Source organism: Prionailurus viverrinus, chromosome X, assembly GCF_022837055.1.
Source record: "Prionailurus viverrinus isolate Anna chromosome X, UM_Priviv_1.0, whole genome shotgun sequence".
NCBI lineage: Eukaryota > Metazoa > Chordata > Mammalia > Carnivora > Felidae > Prionailurus > Prionailurus viverrinus.
This window is the reverse complement of record NC_062579.1, coordinates 63,597,595-63,617,498: the sequence shown is the minus strand read 5'-3', so window position 1 is coordinate 63,617,498 and position 19,904 is coordinate 63,597,595. Positions and strand designations below refer to the sequence as shown.

General features: G+C 34.1%; 1 protein-coding gene across 1 annotated transcript in view; it reads left to right on the top strand.

Moving 5' to 3' along the window:
* Positions 1-19,904, top strand: part of POF1B (POF1B actin binding protein) — a 120,086-nt gene that overhangs the window by 36,633 nt on the left and 63,549 nt on the right. The window contains exons 5-6 of the mRNA XM_047845070.1: positions 2,416-2,598; positions 16,416-16,546. Of these exons, the coding sequence (XP_047701026.1) occupies positions 2,416-2,598; positions 16,416-16,546 (314 nt within the window). The remainder of the gene's footprint in view (positions 1-2,415; positions 2,599-16,415; positions 16,547-19,904) is intronic.

Genomic DNA, 19,904 nt, shown 5'->3' with positions numbered 1-19,904 from the left:
GTATTTTTTCCTCTATCAAAGATGACAAAACATATAATAAATCAGAAATGTTTGAGATTTTGTACATTAAAAATTGACCTTGTGGTACACTTCAAAAGTATGAGTAATGTATGAATATCTTGTTTTAGAACAATAACATTAGTAGTCAGGTATGAGAAATGAAAACTGAAAGTTGTCTAAGACTTCAACGATACTAATGAGTGGTTCAGAGGCCAGACAGGCTCAGGGAAACCACAAGACAACCCAGATGGAGAGACTGTCAGCATTCTATTCAAGAGTCAACTGATATATTAAGAAAGGAAGATGATTGAAAAATGAGTTTTGCTTTGTTTATTGTTCTGTATTGATGTGTCCTTCAAAGTGTTTCCTAACTTGCTTTTTAAGGAACACATTAATTTTGTTTTCAGGAGGAATTCTATTTCAGTAGTGTATAAGTTTCCCACTGGGTGAAGTTTTTCTCAGACTGTCACAGTGACTTTATTCTAATACAATGTATGAATATATTTTATAACATAAAAGAATAGATAATACATTCACCCACACAATTTGTACAGAAATGGTTGATAGTACATAGCCTGACTTCTAAACTGTAGAGATCTTAGTGCTAGCATATTTATAAAGTGAGTTGCACTTGAAAAGATCCTAGAGAAAATGATTCTATGAAATGATTCTGTGACCTTTATTACCAACGACTACGAAAGTAATTTCTATTTGTAAAATATGTTTATCTATGTATTTTTCTTTCTTTAAAAATAATTTTTGTACACATAAAAAAGATAATTTGTGTACATGTTAAAATTTTCAAAAATAAAAAGTATAAAAAGGTACAAAAAGAGTGTAAAAAGAGAATAAAAAATGTACACAGTGAAAAAAAAAGCCTCTCTATACTAACACCCTTGTCTCTCAGTTCCTCTTGCCGGGGGCAGTCACCCTTAAAAGAGTTTTGCTTTATGCATTTAAAAGCAGTTATGTATATTTGTAAATATACACATATGTTTATTTTAAAATGTTATACAAAAGGTAGCAAAGTATATTCATTCTTGTGCATCTTGCTTTTTTAATTTAATATCATTTGAAAATTGTTCCACATAAAAAACATAAAATTTGAAGTGGTTTACTATATTAATGCAGGTCAGCTTTCCACTGTCAAAAGGAAATAGAGCATTGAATTTATACTCTTCAAAGTAAATGCATGCGCATTAATGTAGCATTATGATTCAAAATAGAGTATGTTTTTCTTTGAAAACTGGTGTTCAGATGACTATTATTAAAGTAGAATAATAACAAAATAATATAGGAAATGCAAGTATGCCTGAAATCCACAAAAGTGAAGCAACCAGATATCCTTTCTTACTCTGGGCTCTATACTTTCTCAGAAAAACAAAACAAAACAAAACAAAACAAAACAAAAAACAAGCAGATAGCAAAGATATAGTTTAAAAACAACTCTAGACTATTTTGAGGACAGTAAAAATTCAACCTTATATTTTGAAAGAACTCTGAACTAGAAATCATGAGTTCCAATCCCAATTTTTCCATGAATTAGTCGTGGCATTACAAGTAAATCATCTTACTTCTCTGGACCTCAGTGATTTTTTTCTACCTGAAAAATTTGTGGGGTGGATGATGATTAAGTTGAAGGTGACAATGATAAATAAATAATATAATAATAATAATAAATAATTATCCACCTACATTGTATTAGGCATTTTATAAACATCAGTTCATTTACTCCTCATAGCAGTCCAATGAGACACATATTATCTCAACATTTGCAAATGAGGAAATTGAGGCTCATAAAAATTGCATACACAGTTTCCCAAGATCACAGAGTAAGTGGTAGAATCAGAGTTAGAATACCTGTTTTCTGGATGTGGAGCTTCAGTCACTGTTTTCCAAGCTTTTTTCTTAATTCATGCTTGATTTTCATAAGCATAAGAATTTTTCCTGCCCCACTGTGATTCTAATATGCTTCCTGAAATTGAAAATCACTACATTATATTATTTTCTAATATTATTTACATCTAAATCTTCAGTATGATAATATTATTATGAAATTAGATCCTGAAATGCCTGGTGAATTATCAAAGAATAGTTAATATTAATATTCATTATAGTTTTAGTGTTAAGTATAGCTGGAATATTAATTTAACCAGAACATGCAATTCCTTGGCCAATTTAAGTAAGTATTTGGATGGTCACTGCCACCTGATCAAACAAAATAGAATTCAATACATTTTCTCCCAATGAAATAATTTTAAAAAACAATATATCACATATTAAAACTATATATCCTAGGACTTGAATTATCTTGTGAAAGAACACATTAAATTTTAAAAAACGGATTCAGTGGGTTTTCTTGATTAGTAATTTTTATTCTCAGTGGCTATTTTGGCATGTATATGTTTTTTTTAGGAATGCTATCCACAGGTTCAATGCCATCATCACATTGTCCAACAGCCCCAGATCATCCACTCTCCACACTGCCAACAATCCCATTCTAGCCAACAAATCCAAATCATCACGGGAACTGATTCAATTTCTACAAACACTGGAAATGAGTTGTACCATGGTGGATTAAGCCATATACATGACCAGGTAAGATCAACTGATTTGCTTATAAAACTGAAATAACTCTCTTAAACTCTTCTCACACCACTTTATAACCACTCACATTGAATTTTCATCAAAATATTGGGGTATTTGTGTTTTGTTTATGGCATCTTTAAAACAAAATTTTCTATTTCCTCTCAGAAGACAAAATAATTCAGGTCTATTAATGCATGAAGTCTATGAAGGAAGTTATAAACTGAAAAATGAATACCTGATTTCTAGCTGATCCTCAGTTCTAAAATTGGTTCTACAGTTGTGCAATATTAAATATTTTCATGAGGTATAGTATTTAAATGAGTAATGCATTGGAAATAATTTTATCTACTTTGGTCATATTGGAAAAAATAACCATAAAAGATTCAAAATTCGTATTTTTCCAACCTAAAAAAAGCCTAAAAGTATCTTTTCTTTGAATATCATGTATGGAAATATTGTGGTCTAGGATTACTCTAAAATATGGTTCAGAGGGTCTTGAACTTCTTACATGAAATGGATTAGCAATAATTATTAAAAACATTTTATTATGTGAAATCATTTGAAATTGTCATTTTTATAGGTCAATGTTGATCAAATAGAAACAATTTCATACAGTTCAATCTAATACTTTGCTTTGCTTCGGTTTCCTCATCAAAGAGTAAAGATTTATTGATCACTTCTTTTTTTAAAATTTTTTTCATGTTTATTTATTTTTGATGGAGAGAGAGACAGAGTGTGAGTGGGGGAGGGGCAGAGAGAAGGAGACACAGAATCCAAAGCAGGCTCCAGGCTATGAACTGTCAGCACAAAGCCCCATGCAGGACTTGAACACACGAACTGCAAGATCATGACCTGAGCTGAAGTCGGTTGCTTAACTGACCGAGCCACCCACGCACCCCTATTGATCACTTCTTATAGGGTTATTGTAAAAAAAATTATATTTTACATGTTAAGCACTTACCATAGTTGAGTGCTAATGGTAAGTACTTAACAAATAGTAATTATTGGTTTTTAGTAGTAATTATTATTCATACACATTAAATCTTCATGCCAAGTACTATGAGAAATACACAACTGGGTAAGACATTGTCACATTTCTTATAGGTGCTTACCGTCTAATAGGGGAAAGTGGCAAACACATAAAACATGATGCAAAGCAATGTGTTGTCTGTCATAAAAGAGGAACAGGTGATGTGCTTTGGGAACAGAAGAGAAAAGAAATTAATTTCTGCTGGCAGATCAAGGAAAGCTTTATTGAGGAGATAGGAACTGACGTGGACTTTGAAAAGTGAGAATTTCAATATATGGTATTGTGATGTGGCATGGAGATGACATCCTGAGAAGAGGGAATTACATGAAAAAAGTCATAGATTTGGGAAAGTACCTTTTGGGTTTCAGGAAATGTCAGTGATTCAGTTTGTATTGAAAGGAAAACATGAAATGAGGAGTACTAAAGTATAATGTTAAAATGGTACATTAAGGCCATATCATGAGGTCCTTGGATGTTAAGTTTAAAAATTTGTACTTTATTTGGTAGGCAATGGAGAGTAAGTGAAGGCTATTAAGTAGGAAAATATTGATACATATGCCTTATGAGGTTAATCCTAGCAAATTTTATACAAGATAGATTGGCATATTGATTAATTTTCTTCTCACAATGATCAGTTGAGGAAGGTGTTATTGTTGCCCTTATTGCCCTTACTGTTACCCTTATTTGGTAAGGAAACTGAGGTTCAGAGAGGTTAAGTTACTTGCAAAGTTTTGCACAGCTAGTATGTGGTGGAGTCAGAATTCATACAGAGAGGAGAGTTCTTTATCAATAATGGAAATGTGAATAGAGCACTGGATTAAGAGCCTGCCAGTAGAGAGGTATTGGTGACATAACAGAAAGTGGACTAGCTTCAGAGAAGGAAGACCTGGGTTCCAGCCCCAGGCTTTGTACTTTTCAAACTGTGTGTTTTTAATAAATACTAAATCTCTCAGAAACACTCATCCATAAAAGTTCAGGTAGTAATGTCGACCTCACAGGGTTGATGATGTAAAGTCTAAATAAAAACATATGTTGAAACTATAAAGTCTACAACATGAAAAATGCCACGGAAAAAGATTTGCAGAGATTATTAGAAGCTATTTCAAGTGTAAAACTTAAGCTATAATAACAGTAGGAATAAAGTGAGAGATAATTATCAGAGATGGGGAAGAATACCACAGGATTAAAAATCTTGTCTAGTGTCAGTGGTGATACTACGCTATCCTTTTACTAGCTTAGTATGACTAATAGTACATTTGACTAGACTAGATATTGTCTATTTAGAAAATGGGAAGAGTTACATTGCTAATATATTAGTTTCTGTTTTATTATGTATACTTTGGTTTGAGATTCTGATGTAATTTTGTTAAAGACCGAAGGTTTTTTGTATAGATTAAATTTTTCTGACTTTTCAATATTTTTTGAGGAAAAAGTTGCAGTGCTGCTGAAAACAAGATAGTGCCCTGGGAAGCATAGAGCTAGTAATTTCACTTGTATGGATTTCATAGGATTGGATCCACCCCTGGTCAGAGTGAAGATGGGATAATCTGGTTGTACAGATCCCATAAACAAAGGAGAGAAGAAAATGAGTTCTCCCATCTAGGCTCCTTGATTTTTAAATGTCTCGTCCATATGTGTGGAAGAGTCTCTTTAATGAGTTATAAAGCAGATATAGGTTGGACTTTCTTAAAACTAAAGGTTGGCCCATTTTTAGTTTGTGTTTAGAATTAAATTGTAACTTGGAGGTAGCATAAGAATGTGAAAAGAACAAAGACTTTCAATTCAATTATTTTAGTTTATAAAAGCTGCCTCTGCTGGGCTGCATGATCTTAGGTAACTGACCTAACTAGACTGAGATAATTGACTTAACTAGAACCCAATTTCCCCATTTATTGTATTACATACAATAAAATATATAATGTACTCAGCTTAGAGTCAAGTACATAGCAGATGCTGAAATAAATGTTTGATTCTGTATCTTCTTTGTTCCCCAATGCCAGGCTCCAAATCTGTCAAAACATCAATAGAAGAAATTGATTCCCACTGTAATATTTTCATTTTAATTTTTTTTACATTTTAAAGATGATTTTTTTCGTTTGTTTCAAGTTTTAATTTAAATTCCAGCTAGTTAACATATAGTGTAATATTATCTTAGGAGTAGAATTTAGCGATTCATCACTTACATATAACGCTCAGTGCTTATGTAATGATGATTTTTTTATGGTGATTACTTTTTTTAAATTTAAATTCAAGTTAGTTAACATGCAGTGTAGTATGGGTGTCAGGAGTAGAACCCAGTGATTCATCTCTTACATATAACACCCAGTGGGCATCCCAACAAGTGCCCTCTTAATGCCCATCGCCCATTGAGCCCATCCCCGTACCCACCTCCCCTCTAGCAACCCTCAGCTTGTCCTCTATATTTGAGTCTCTTATGGTTTGCCTCCCTCACTGTTTTCCATCTTATTTTATTTTTCCTTCCATTCCCTCACTTGGATATTGCTATTGTCAATAAAAATACTCCAAATTGTGATGCCTTTCTCCCATTACTTGAAAATTCAATTTTTGTCAGCATCAAGACAGTACAAATCTTAATGTCAGGTGCTTTTTCTGGCAATTATACAGGAAGCTTGCTACAATGTTTAACATGTCATTCACTAATGATGGAATCTCTAGGCTGGTTAGCTCAATAAACTCAGCAGTTTTTCCTGCTTTCTCTCTCACTAAAATGTAGCTTAAGTCGCTCTTTGTATGTTTTGTTTTCTTCATCGAATAAGTGAATTGAAAATGAATTTTCTTTTTCACAAACCTCTACCCCCTGCTTATCCCTTCCAAAAATTCAATACATATTTATTCTGGACCCATCTTTTCCAAACTCCACCCTTGTCTGTCTCCTGTTACCTCCTGCACTGGTTCCCTTTTGTACTCTTTGTTTTGTGGTGAACAACAATTGTTACTTATTTGCTCTTTCAAAAACTAGTTTTTATTTTTTAATCAAAGTAATACATGTATATAGCTTAGAAGTTCAAATAGTACTAAAAGGCATATTATAGCAATTCCCTGTCCCAAACTTGTTCCAGAAGCAACCATCTTCAAATTTTAGCTTTTTCTTTTCATATTTACCTCCATACAGCTAAATAATATGCAAATTCCTATGCCATTGTGTGATGTAGCAATGTTGTATATTATCTGTTGATAATTCTGATGCATAAGGATTTAGTTCTATTCATCCCCTATCCATCTGTTTCCATCCCTTCCATCATCCTAATATAGTTAAATCCCCATTTTCTGGCTAAAACAGTATTCAGTGTTTCTTAATGCTATGAAAATATTATTTACTGCAGAACCAATTTGTGTACTATTTTGCTTCTTTATTAACACAACTATTTTTTTGTTGTTAATAATTCCCTATTTTTTTCATTTGTTTTGTTTTTTATATATCTATTGCTAATTCTTTTCTCAATACAATTTTATACACTCTTGTGTTCTGGGATTTTTGATCAGTCACCTCCTTTCTCTAAAACCCTGCAAACTATATACAGCATACCTCTTGGCTTGAATTGTCACTATCTACTGGCCTCGTTACTCTTCCCATATTTTGACAGCTTCATTGGTACACTTACGGTCTTCTGTCCACTTCCTGCTAACCCCTGTCCTGGAATCATCTATGAAAACTTCATCACTCATATCAGTGATATTTCCCACATTCTGTCCTCATGTTTCTTTATCACCCTCAATTTCTTCATTTCCAGTACATCTTCAGCCCTCACAGATTTTGGCCACTCTTTGAACCTCATCACTTGAAACTGTTTAATGTCTGTTCTTCTTATCATCACTTTTTTACTTCATCTTCTACACTCTCATTCCTGCTAAACTTCACCCTCATTAAGGTCTCCAGTCCTCAGTTCCAAGCCAGACTGGACTCCATTTTCATCCAACAATGCTTTTGCTAAAAACCCTTAAAATTTATGTTGCATTCTCTGATTACTGTCCTCATTTTACTGATCCCTTACTCTGCCCCTAGATTTTGACTTTTGTAATCTAGAGAAAGTCCACAAACTAGGCCAATTTAGTCTAGAACAGATTGTCTCTATCTTGCTGGACCCCCTCTGTTGCTAGAAATTCATTTCAATTAATTCTAATTAACTTTCTGCCACAGTCTTCAAAATCTAATCCTTATCTTTCCCACCCTCCTCATGCTCTGTGTTCCACTGCTGTTCTCTCCCTCTCTGCATGTAGTTTTTACCCTCTACTGAGAATGGCTACTGGAACTCACATTTTATTGTGTACCACAATCAGTTAGAGGGTGTGCTTAAATAGAGATTGCTGGAACTGGATAATTTGCATTTCTAAGTTCCCTGATTACCCTAAAACTCCTGGTCTGGGGGACCACACTTTGTTCTTTCATCAGGTGATCATCTCCAAGAACGTGTCCTTGGCTTCCTTCTCCTTTCTTTACCCTCTCTCGCTTGACTATATGATATAAAATCTTGACTTCTGCAATATTTACATGGACAACTGCACATGATTATCTTTACATGGACAACTCCCAAAACTTTTCTCCTCTGCTCTAGTTCATCATTTTTAATGGACTAGTTGCATCTCTACTTGGATGTCCCATAGTCACCTTCAACTGACCACATAATAGTTTTTCATTCTATGTCCCCTATTTATATTAATATCTTCAGTGCCCTAATCACAAAGATTAGAATTTAGCATTATTTTTTACTTTCCCTTTCCTTTGCCACTCCAAACCTAATCAGTTGTCATAGTCTGAAGATTCTTCCTATTTATACCCCCTCATAGAGCTGAAAGTTAGGTGTCCTTCTTATAACTCCCTTAGTATTTGATCTGTGACTCTCTTTATAGCCCTTACTAATTGGTCAACATATTCTTTACATTAAACTTATTTAGGTACATGTCTTAGCTCTTCTAAAAGACCATAAAGCCCTTGAGAGAGAAGATAGTACCTTATGTATGTATATTTTCCAGTAGCACTTAGAAGTGTACCTTAGGACAGTGTTTAATAAGTTCTCACTAAATGTGTGCTGAGTGAGTGAAAAGGATCATGCCACTGAGATCTTTTAAATCCTGAATGTGGCTTGTGGGTATAGATTTTAGACTTTGGTTTAAGAAAAAAAGTTAGAATATAAGATAAATTGCATTAAAACAGCTACTGCATATGCATAGTAAGTTCCTTCAATGGTTTACCTTACATAAAAGTGTGGTTCTATTCCTTGAATAAATTACATACTAAAGAATGGTGGAATATAGAAATGACAGAGAAGTGGAAAAGAGAAAAATGTGGTGACAAAGGTGTTACCAAGAAGTTATGCATTAAAAAATACATGGTCATTTGAAATCAATTTCTTTGAGGGGCCCCTGTCTGGCTCAGACGGTAGAGCATCCGAACCTTGATCTCAGGGTTGTGAGTTCAAGCCCCATGTTGGGTGTAGAGATCACTTAAATAAGTAAAACTTTAAAAAATTAATTTAATTTCGTTTGTATATATCCCACTTCATTACAAAAAGGAATAAAAGAATTTGGGGCACCTGGGTGACTCCTTGTGTTGAATGTCCTATTCTTAATTTCAGTTCAGGTCATGATCTCATGGTTTGTGAGATCGACCCCCGTGTCGGGCTCCATGGGAGCCTGCCAGGGATTCTTTCCCTCCTTTTCTCTCTTTCTCTCCCCGGCTCGTGCTCAATCTCTCTCTCACAAAATAAATAAACTTAAAAAAAAGGATTTTGAGTAGCTCAAGAGAATAAGAGGTAATAGAGTACAAATAGATGTCAGGGACAGTGTAAATATAATGGAGTAATAACCCCAGAAGGAAAAGAGAGTACACAGAAAAACAGGCCACAGAGTTCCATGTCACTAGTAAAACTAGGCTAAATACTTGGCTCTGAGCTTTCTTGAAACCATAAGGGAAGAAAAGGGGAAACATGATTAGTGAAAAGTGTCCATTATGAGAAAAAGTTTTATGAATTCTTGATAGTCACTTGTATTATAGGAAAATATTATACATTTTTTTCTAGTCAGAAAGAATAATCTAAGCTTTCACAAAATGTTACAAATTCAATCAACTGTATTCATTCTAACATGACAATCCAAACAACCTACCTTTTTCCACTTGGTTGGGAGTGGAAAATCATCTTATTTTATAACATAATGTCAAAATTCACACACACACACCCCATGAGGAATGAGGACAATTTTGATTAGGTTTCACTCAAGGTGTTAAAGCACCTCTTCCATATAGTGCTTTTCCATCTATTATATTTAACATTTAGCCCAATTACAACTTTTATTACAACTTTCTCACTACTTACCTTGCAACAATGTTTAATTAGCATCTGCAATACTCAGGTACTATGCTAGATGGTGGAATTAAATAGAGATATAAAGACTGTGTCTCTACTCTCAGGCAGTTGAGATTTTTATAGAAAATTTACAATTGTCTTCCATTCCTTCTATCACTATTTGAATAGCCAATTGTCCATTTGCCTTAGGTTAAATAAAACCACTAATTTATATGATAGTTTAACAATTTACCAAAAAAAATGTGATATCTCCAGTAACTTTATCAAATAGGTAATAAATTATTTACATTTTATAGTTGAAGTTCATAGAGGTAAGCAATATACTTAACCTTCAACTAGGAAGTGGGATCTCCATTTTTGGCTCCAATTTCCATTCTTTCTCATTGTAACATTTTGCTGCCTAGGTTTAGTTACGTAGGAAATTAAATTAGGCCTTTATTTCAAGTACAGAACTGTTGTTATAAGTAAAGTCTTCAGTTTAGAATTGTGATTGTTGTATAATACATTTCAATTCAGTGTCAACATTTATTGAAAATGTTCTATGTACCAGGTACTGTATAATGCAACTTTTCTTTATTAAAGTACCTATGAAGATTAAAATAGAAGTGAGGATTTTCAAAACCTAAAATTCTGACACTTTGTATCCTGCTATGATTTCTTCTTGTGGTACAAGATAAGAAGAGACCAATTATATTTTTTACCTTATTAGCTAAATGATGTTGTACCTAAAAGGCATTAAATTCCATAAGGGTTAATTTCCCCAGGATTAACTAGGGCTTCAATCAGTCTGACAGCTATTAAATGTTCCAAATCAAAGCAAAATTAATGAAGCAGTAACATTATTTATCTATAAATGTCGCTATATCATTATGAGCTTTGCAAGATAATAATCTATACGTTGAAACTTTTTATTAATAGTGATATTTTCCATTATCGTGTAGCAAAGTTACTACTCAATAAAGTCTAAGCACAACAGAACTTGCTATTTAATATGTTCATGACCTTTTAGAGGGTTAGGCATTTATGTATAATCACTTTTTATAACATGACATTTTAAGCACTTTATAATCTGCTAAGCAACCCTTCTAAATAGGCCAAAAATGTATACACTTAGGCCAGTTACTCAGAGGAAATAAACTTAAGCCAACACCCTATACTACTGGATTGTGATTTATCCCTTGATCACAAACTATCCTTAGTCCTAAGCAGCATTCTCACAAATGTGTGCCATTAAGCTTGAGGGACACCAGACAAGAAAATATAGATGGCTCAGCTGAAATCCATAACTATTGCATGTCTACTATCTGCAGCGGCTTTATAATAACTACCAATGAACTTTGTAAATATGGTCAAAAGTATGATCTTTAAATACCAAAATATATCTAATGTATATGCTAGCAAGAAAATTCCACTCCTGGAATCTCATAGACTACACATAGGAAACAAAACCCCAGACTGGAACCAGGACAAAAACTTCTAAGGCAGGAGTAAGTTGAGGCCCATGGTTTTCCTTTAGAAGGTAATTTCTTTCTATAGATTTTCTGAAAAATGACCACAAATTTGCCTCTGGTTTCACTCCTAACCATTGTTGCCTTGTCTTGGGTTTATGGCGGCAATTCTAAACAAAGAATTTTTAACTGCAATCAGAAACGAGGAGTTGGACTGCTTGGCCATTATTATAGTTAAATAATGATCTGATTGAAGGTACTTGATTGATGCATGCTAAACAATCTTTAATGATTTTTGTAAATTTTTGGAGAAATGTCACTGGGAACAACTATTTTTCAGCATAGTTTGCATTCCTTCCCCGTTTATATGTGAAAAATTAAAGCTATTATCCAAGATTGACATTTAAGATACCTCTCATTCATCAGGCAGAAGAGTAGATATGGATACACCTATATCTCAATCAATCCTATCAATTCAATATTTGTCACAGAGAGAAAACCTCCATCCATTAGAACTACCATTATTCTGACCCAAACATTCATGTTTTCTTGGGAGGCTCCTTATTTTGGTTTTTTCAAAGAAATAAGAACATAGATTTGAGCCAAGTCTAAAATATATGTCACAACATACCTAAAAACAGTTCCAATAAAGTTAAGGAGCTCCAACAACCTGTGATTTGGTAATAGAAAATATTTGTAACTGGCACATCACAATTTATGGTTAGGAAATTTCATCTTATTGTTAAGCACAGTCCTCTAAAAGACTTAACAGTGTATGAGAATCTGACTTCTGTCTGTCCTCTCCCTCCAAATTTTTGAACCCAACTTGCTTTGTTTTTTACTGAGTATTACTCAAATGTTATAAATTGTAGACGATACAAAACTGAGAAGAAATATACACACAAAGGAGTGATGTTTTGCTTCTTGATTTTCCATCTTGACATCTCTTTGGCCAGAAGAACCCATTCTTCAATTCTAATGCTCTTACCCTTTCACTAGCTGATTAAAATTTATTACCTAAAATTCAGGCGTATTTTGCATAGTTTTCCACTAATAAAATCAAACTCTTACTGTTTATTTTTTTAATTTTTTAATGTTTATTTATTTTTGAGAGAGAGGGAGACAGAGTGCACCTGGGAGAGGGGCAGATAGAGAGGGAGACACAGAATTGGAAGCAGGCTCCAGGCTCTGAGCTGTCAGCACACAGCCTGATGCAGGGCTCGAACCATAAGATCATGACCTGAACCAAAGTCGGGCGCTTAACCGATTGAGCCACCAAAGTGACCCAACCTCTTACTGTTTCAAGTTGTAGCCCAACTAAACTCCAAAAGAGCGCAAGTAGAGACAGTGTAATTCAAAAGTAGCTGAAAAGACAAATACAAAAGGTCATCTGGGGAGGCAATTTTTCTAGTGGGTATGAGAAAGCATTACCTCATTTAATATTTATGTAGAGTTCATAACATTGTCTGGCACATAGTAAGGACTAAATAAATACTAGTTATTATTATCATTTCCCAAAATAAAATCACTTTCCTTTTGTAAATTTTAGCACCTCTTTATAACTATGGACACAGATACAATGTTGATGTAAATCATTCCTTATCCTAGACTCTGTGATTTTTTTAGTTTATTCATTTATTTTGAGAGAGAAATAGAGAGAGTGAAAGCATGGGGGAGGGGCAGAGAGTGAGAGAGAGAATTCCAAGCATGCTTGGTGCTGTCAGTTTGGAGTCTGATGTGGAGCTTGGTCCCACTAACCTCAAGATCATGACCTGAGCTAAAACCAAGAGTCAGATATTTAACCGACTGGACTCTGTGATTCTTTATTTGGGTGCCTAAATCCACCACATAGAAATCACATGAACAAAAGTTTTAGTAATGGCACTAAATATTCATGTCGGAAATAATTATGTACTTAAAAGGTGTGCTAGTGTGAAGTGCAATGACAAAATATTTGTGCAAAAATAAGAAAGAAAGAAATATTTTAAGACAGTTTGGAACCATGAAGTTACTCTGTCAAATGAATCACACTAAAAGGAAATAAAATGATTTTCACAACATTATGAGGGGATTATAAGAAGCTAAAAGAAAAATATGCAAAATACTAAACATCAAATAGTTGCTTGGAGATTCTAATGGGAGCTCAGCACTTGAATATATTGGCTAAAGAAATGTCATCTTTTACTTGGGAAAGTTACAGGTTTGGAAGGGACACACATAGAATGGTGAGGCAGGAAGAGGTTATCTACCTGACCAGCTACAGCAATGAAACAACTTGAAGGTCAGTAGAATGACACTAACATAACAGCTAGATTTTCCCTTATCCAGTTATCCTTGAATGTTAAAATCATATTTGAAAACATGTTTTTTTTATTTTTTTAAAGCTTATTTATTTTTGACACAGAGAGAGAGCGAGCATGAGCTAGGGAGGGGCAGAGAGAGAGGGAGACACAATCTGAAGCAGGCTTCAGTCTCCGAGCTGTCAGCACAGAGCCTAATGCGTGGCTTGAACCCACAAACTGTGAGATCATGACCTGGGCCGAAGTCGGACGCTTAGCCGACTGAGCTACCCAGGCACCCCTTGGAAAACATGTTTTTAAGCCACTCCGAGTTTGGTAAATATATAGATGGTTGATAAGGGAGTAATGCATGAGAAAAACATGAAATCAAAAGCATTCTTTTGATTATTCTGAATAAAGCCTTGCTTAATTTTGATCTTCATTTCCTGAGAGGGGCCTACCACTAAGGACCCGACTGCCAAGATCTAGAAATATAGGTAAGACTCAAATGCCAGTATCCAACTCTGCAAGGAGTTCAGTTTAGTTGCTACAATTAGACTTACATAAACTTAGGAAGAAAGTGTAAGGGATAACCACGATATCCTTGAGGAAGTGCTATCTATGCTCTTTTTTATTCTAACCATTCTTGGTTAGCTTCTTTAAGAGAGAAACGTGTAAAAAAATCTTTCCAGAATCAACTAGCATTTGGGATCACTTCTAACCAGGTAGATACATGACTTATTTCAATTCAACAAATACTTACTAAGCAACTAACTATACAGTGTTCAACCAGTATTGTGCTAGATAATATGGGATATATCAAAAAGTATGACTCATTCATTATTCTTAAGTTTATTTCTTTTGGGGAGGGAGAGAATGCTGAAAGAACAAGATTTACATATGTAAAATAATATGAAAATGATTCAAGATAATTGAGCACAAAAAGCTAAATTGAATTAGCTTGTTGGCTGGCATATTTTCAGTTTTAATGGTGATATTAAATCTTGAGATGGAGTTCAAAGTATGGGTAAGATTTGGATACACAGCCAGAAGGAGAGAGAGTTTTCCAAGCAGCAAAAAATGTGACTAAAGACTAGAGACAGGAGGGGCGCCTGGGTGGCGCAGTCGGTTAGGCGTCCGACTTCAGCCAGGTCACGATCTCGCGGTCCGGGAGTTCGAGCCCCGCGTCGGGCTCTGGGCTGATGGCTCAGAGCTTGGAGCCTGTTTCTGATTCTGTGTCTCCCTCTCTCTCTGCCCCTCCCCCGTTCAATAAACGTTGAAAAAAAAAAATTTAAAAAAAAAAAAAAAAAGACTAGAGACAGGAATAACATAATGTGTGCCCAGGACAGTGAAATCTACTATGGTTAGAACAGAGAAAATGTTGGGAAATAGATAATGTTACTATATTCATGTTAGCATTTGAAGGTTTTATATTGAATATACACAACTTAGTAATTCTATGACATTTACACATATTATGTGATGATATTGACTTTACCAATTTATCTATTCATGCCTTCACATAGACTTTACCCTCTTTCAGAGGCAATCATTACTTCTCGGGAGCAACTTCAAAGGGTAAATGGACAAGATAACATTGTGGTGTATTCATTAAGACTTTGAAAAGTGTAAAAAATATATATCTTAATAAGATGTGATGATACTATACTGTATTTTGAATATGGCCTTTTGTACTTATCTGTATATTACAAATGGCTTAGCATAACACAGACATGGCTATGAAAGTCCATCTTGCTTAGTTTGCAATCTTACTTTGCAAATCTTCCATTTGCCTTAGCATGCATGATATTTTTAGGGTCTGTATTCAGAAGACAGGTTGCAAAGGAAGTATCAGTGGTCAAATTTGGAGTCCATTTGTCCTATATATACTCAGGAATAAATGTATATATAGGACATCTTTGGTCCCACATGCAATATCAAAGGTAGTATGGAATGCAACCTAAGTTATTAACCTCCCCATAGTGCTATTTTGGAGGTGGGTGGCAAGGCGTCAACATTATTGAAAAGATTGATAACAAATTATATGAGGCCAACAGAATAGGTTTTATTTTGGGCACTATTCATAATAGTTTGTGTTTAGGATTTCAAATGTCTTTGAGATCTATGAATTTTCTACATTTGGCCCTTAGCTACTCTTTCCCATGTCAGTTGACTAGATATTTAGTCCAAATAGTAAGTGGAGGGATTTAAGAAGAAATACATAAAACATTGAATCGAGGTTAATTTAATCTATCTTCAAGGTATGCTAATAAATTAAGCTGCCTTTCATTGAGAAGATGCAAGTCCAAATGAAAGTAATTCTTCTATGTCAATATAATTCAAATAATTCATATGTTCTTTTCCAATAGGGAATAGAAGAGTAAGCCATGCAATGATAATGGAAATTTACAGATTTTGATTTACTAGTTTTACTGTTTTATGCAAGCATATATATTCAAGAACTTTAATATAAATTATTCAAGTTTTGTGTTCATTAGGTCACTTAGATTAGTGATATAAAATTGAAAATACTATTGCAATGTTGCTTTTCCTTTAAATTCCTCCCATATTGAAAAATGTATACCTCAGATGCAAAGAAAATTTAGTGAGTTGATTCATGTGATGACTTTGTAATGAGTGACTTGCATTAATAGGTTATGTAACTTTTTTTTCATTTGACATCAAAACATCTATCAATTTAGAAATACTTAATGTTGTTTATAATTGTGGTTGATGTTTTTGTCAGGTGATAACTGAAGATGATTGCCCTGCAAAATTGGACCCCAAATATTTTGGAGAGTTACTTGCTGATCTAAGCCGTAAAAATACAGATCTATATCACTGCTTATTAGAACATTTGCAGAGAATTGGAGGAAGGTACTGTAAATATATCGTTTGCCTCAATGTTGTAGCTATCAAACATTCTATGATACTTTGGTATTTTTAATGTGCTTTATTGTTTAGAGCACTTTTGGGCTCACAGTGAAACTCTAGAACTTTTTTTAAAGATTTTATTTTTAAGTAATCTCTACACCCAAAATGGGGCTCAAACTCACAACCTCAAGATCAAGAGTTGCATGCTCCACTGACTGAACCAGCCAGGTTCCCCAAAACCCTTGTACTCTTAATGGAGAAACAGGGTAACTAATGAGCATATCTGAACACATGTCTTAAGAGTTAATATACTTTATGAAAATCATCAAAAGAGATCACACCAGTCATTTTAAGATCAGTAAAGAATTCTGTGAACTTTTTTTTATAACATACTTTGATGGCAAATGTGAACTCTTGGACAAGGAGCTAAAAAAATTCATGGCATACTGTGACTTGTTTTAAGATATTACACTGATGATGTAAGATACAAGCCCATTGTAAGATATTACATTGATGATGGAAGATACAATCCCACTGTCAATACATCACTGTTTATCTTCCATTGTTATGCACTCAATGTACAAGGCCATAATTTAATATATGTATATTACATATACTATATCAAACATAACTTATATACCTATAAATTAATATAAATACAAATATGTATATTATACTATATACTAAATAATAATTGTATGTATTTAAATATATACACATAAAGAATTTATCAACTATTCATGTATAGACGAGAGAATATTATGTCATTAAATGAATTCCATAAGCTATACCCCTTCTACTACATAGTGACATCACATATATGGTCAACTATCAGACAAAGTCTAGGAAAGCTTCACAAATTCAGAAAAATATGTAGGATAAAGGAGTGTTGGTATAATTTTTTTTCTAGTTCAAACTTCACTACCTGGATTCTTCTGCCTCTTAGAGATCTTTAATCTCTTATCCATCTTTTTTCCTCTCCACTTATTACATCCCATTCTCTCCATTTTTAGCTCCATCCTCTCTAACTTCTTGCTTTAATATTCGTAACTGCAACCATTCTGTTACTATTATCCTCAATTGCTTTACCTCCTTATCTTATTGTCCCTCCCACTTAGCAAAATCCCATCTCTGGAGTAGTCTATCTCTCTTTATATATTGTTTCTTTTTACCACCATCTCCTCTTTCTAATACCTAACATGCACTACCCCTAGAATTCAGAGGACTCTATGGGGGCTATTTTATTTACCCTGATTTCCTTAGTGCTTAGCATGGTGACTAGTTTGTGTGGTGCTCAATAAACATTTGGTGAATATATGAATGCTTTATTTTTTTATTTAAGTTTTTAAATTCCCGTTAGTTAACATATAGTGTAATATTAGTTTCAGGTATGCAATATAGTGATTTAACACTTCCATATATCACCTGGTGCTCATCACAAGTGCCCTCCTTAATCCCCATCACATATTTAACACATCCCCCCACCACTTCCCTTCTGGTAACTATCAGTTTGTTCTCTATAGTTAACTTATAAATCTCAAAACCCAAAAAACAAATAATCCAATTAAAAGTGGGCAGAAGACATGAACAGACATTTTCCCAAAGAAACACAGATCTCCAACAGACAAATGAAAAGATGCTCAACATCACTGATCATCAAGGAAAGGCAAATCAAAACTACAATGAATGCCTTCTTTACTGCTACATCCATGCAGTTAAACACTGTTAGAGGAAGGCATAAGCATTTATTTGAATTTATGTCATTATAAATGCATGATTTCCATCTTCTATTATTTTATACTAATCAACACTTCCTCCCATTACCCAAACAACTATTTCACACAACTATCCATGTGCATAAGGTCACTAGCTTAAAATCTTCCCCCTCTCTCTGAGTAGTCAATTATTTATTGAGTGTCCGCTATGTGCCAGAGACACTGTGCTAAGTGCTTTTCCTATATTGTCTTATTTGCACAGTAACACTATAAAGTTTCAAATAGAGACCCAAAGAGTGTAAGTTATCAAGGTCACAACAGCTACTAAGTGCTTGAGATGGATTAAACATTTCTGAGAACTATTTTTACCTATAAATTGTGATCCAGCTTTTCTGCAAAGCATCCCTTAGATATTTAGCTTGGTCTAAGTGTTCCTCTTCTGTGAATTAATTATTCCCTGTGAATATTTCTATCAAAGTATCACATTGTATAATCAAGAGTATATAGAGCGGTGCCTGGGTGGCTCAGTAGGTTGAACATGTGACTCTTGAGTTCAGCTCAGATCATGATCTCACGGTTCGTGTGTTTGAGCCCCAGGTCAGGCTCTGCACTGACAGTAGTGTGGAACCTGCTTAGGATTCTCTCCCTCTCTCTCTCTCTCCCTCTCTCTGCTTGGGATTCTCTCTGTCTCTCTCTCTCTCTCTCTCTCTCTCTCTCTCTCTTTCTCTCAGTCTTTTTCTCTGCCTCTCCCCCGCTTGTACTCTCTGTCTCTCTCAAAAATAAATAAATAAATAAATAAATAAATAAGAGTATATAGAGACTTAGTCTTAAGTACCCTGATTCTATATTCAGAGTTCATATCCTTGGTTTATGTTTCAGCTTTAGTTACATACGTGATGTGTAATGTCAGGCAACTTGCTTAACTTCTCTGTACCTCAGTTTATTCATCTATAAAATAGGGATTATAATAACAATACTTCTAGATTTGTTATAAGCAATAAATGATTTAAGATGTACACTTACAAACAACATCAGCTTCATGTAAGAACTTGAAAATAAACCTACAGACTCAGAAACTCAGGGTGTACGGGTCAGCAACAAACCCTCCAGAGGATTCTGACACATGCTCAAGTTTGAGAACCATTTACCTAAGGCCACAAAAGTGGAACAATCTGGGACTAGAACCCATAATCTGAGAACCTTTTCTCCTTAAGCAAATAATTTAAACTTTATCATTGCTTTTGATGGCTATAATATTTTTTTTAATTTAAATTCAAGTTAGTTAACATACAGGAGTAGAACCCAGTGATTCATCTCTTACATTGGACATCCATTGCTCATCCTGAAAAGTGTCCTCCTTAATGCCCATCACCCATTTAACCCACCCCCCCAACTTCAACTCCAGCAACCCTCAGTTTGTTCTCTGTATTTAAGAGTCTATTATGGCTAAACTTTCAATACTAGGCATATATTTCCAAATGTTTTAAGATATTATAGACAAATTGAATAAACTATCAATTTTTTGGATTCATTGAATTTGAAAAGTTCACATAATTTAGACTGGTTTTACATTGTTCAAATTTTGTCTTGGGAAAATTATGTTTGTATGAAGTAAGATAATATTTGTGTTTGTATTGCCCCAAAAC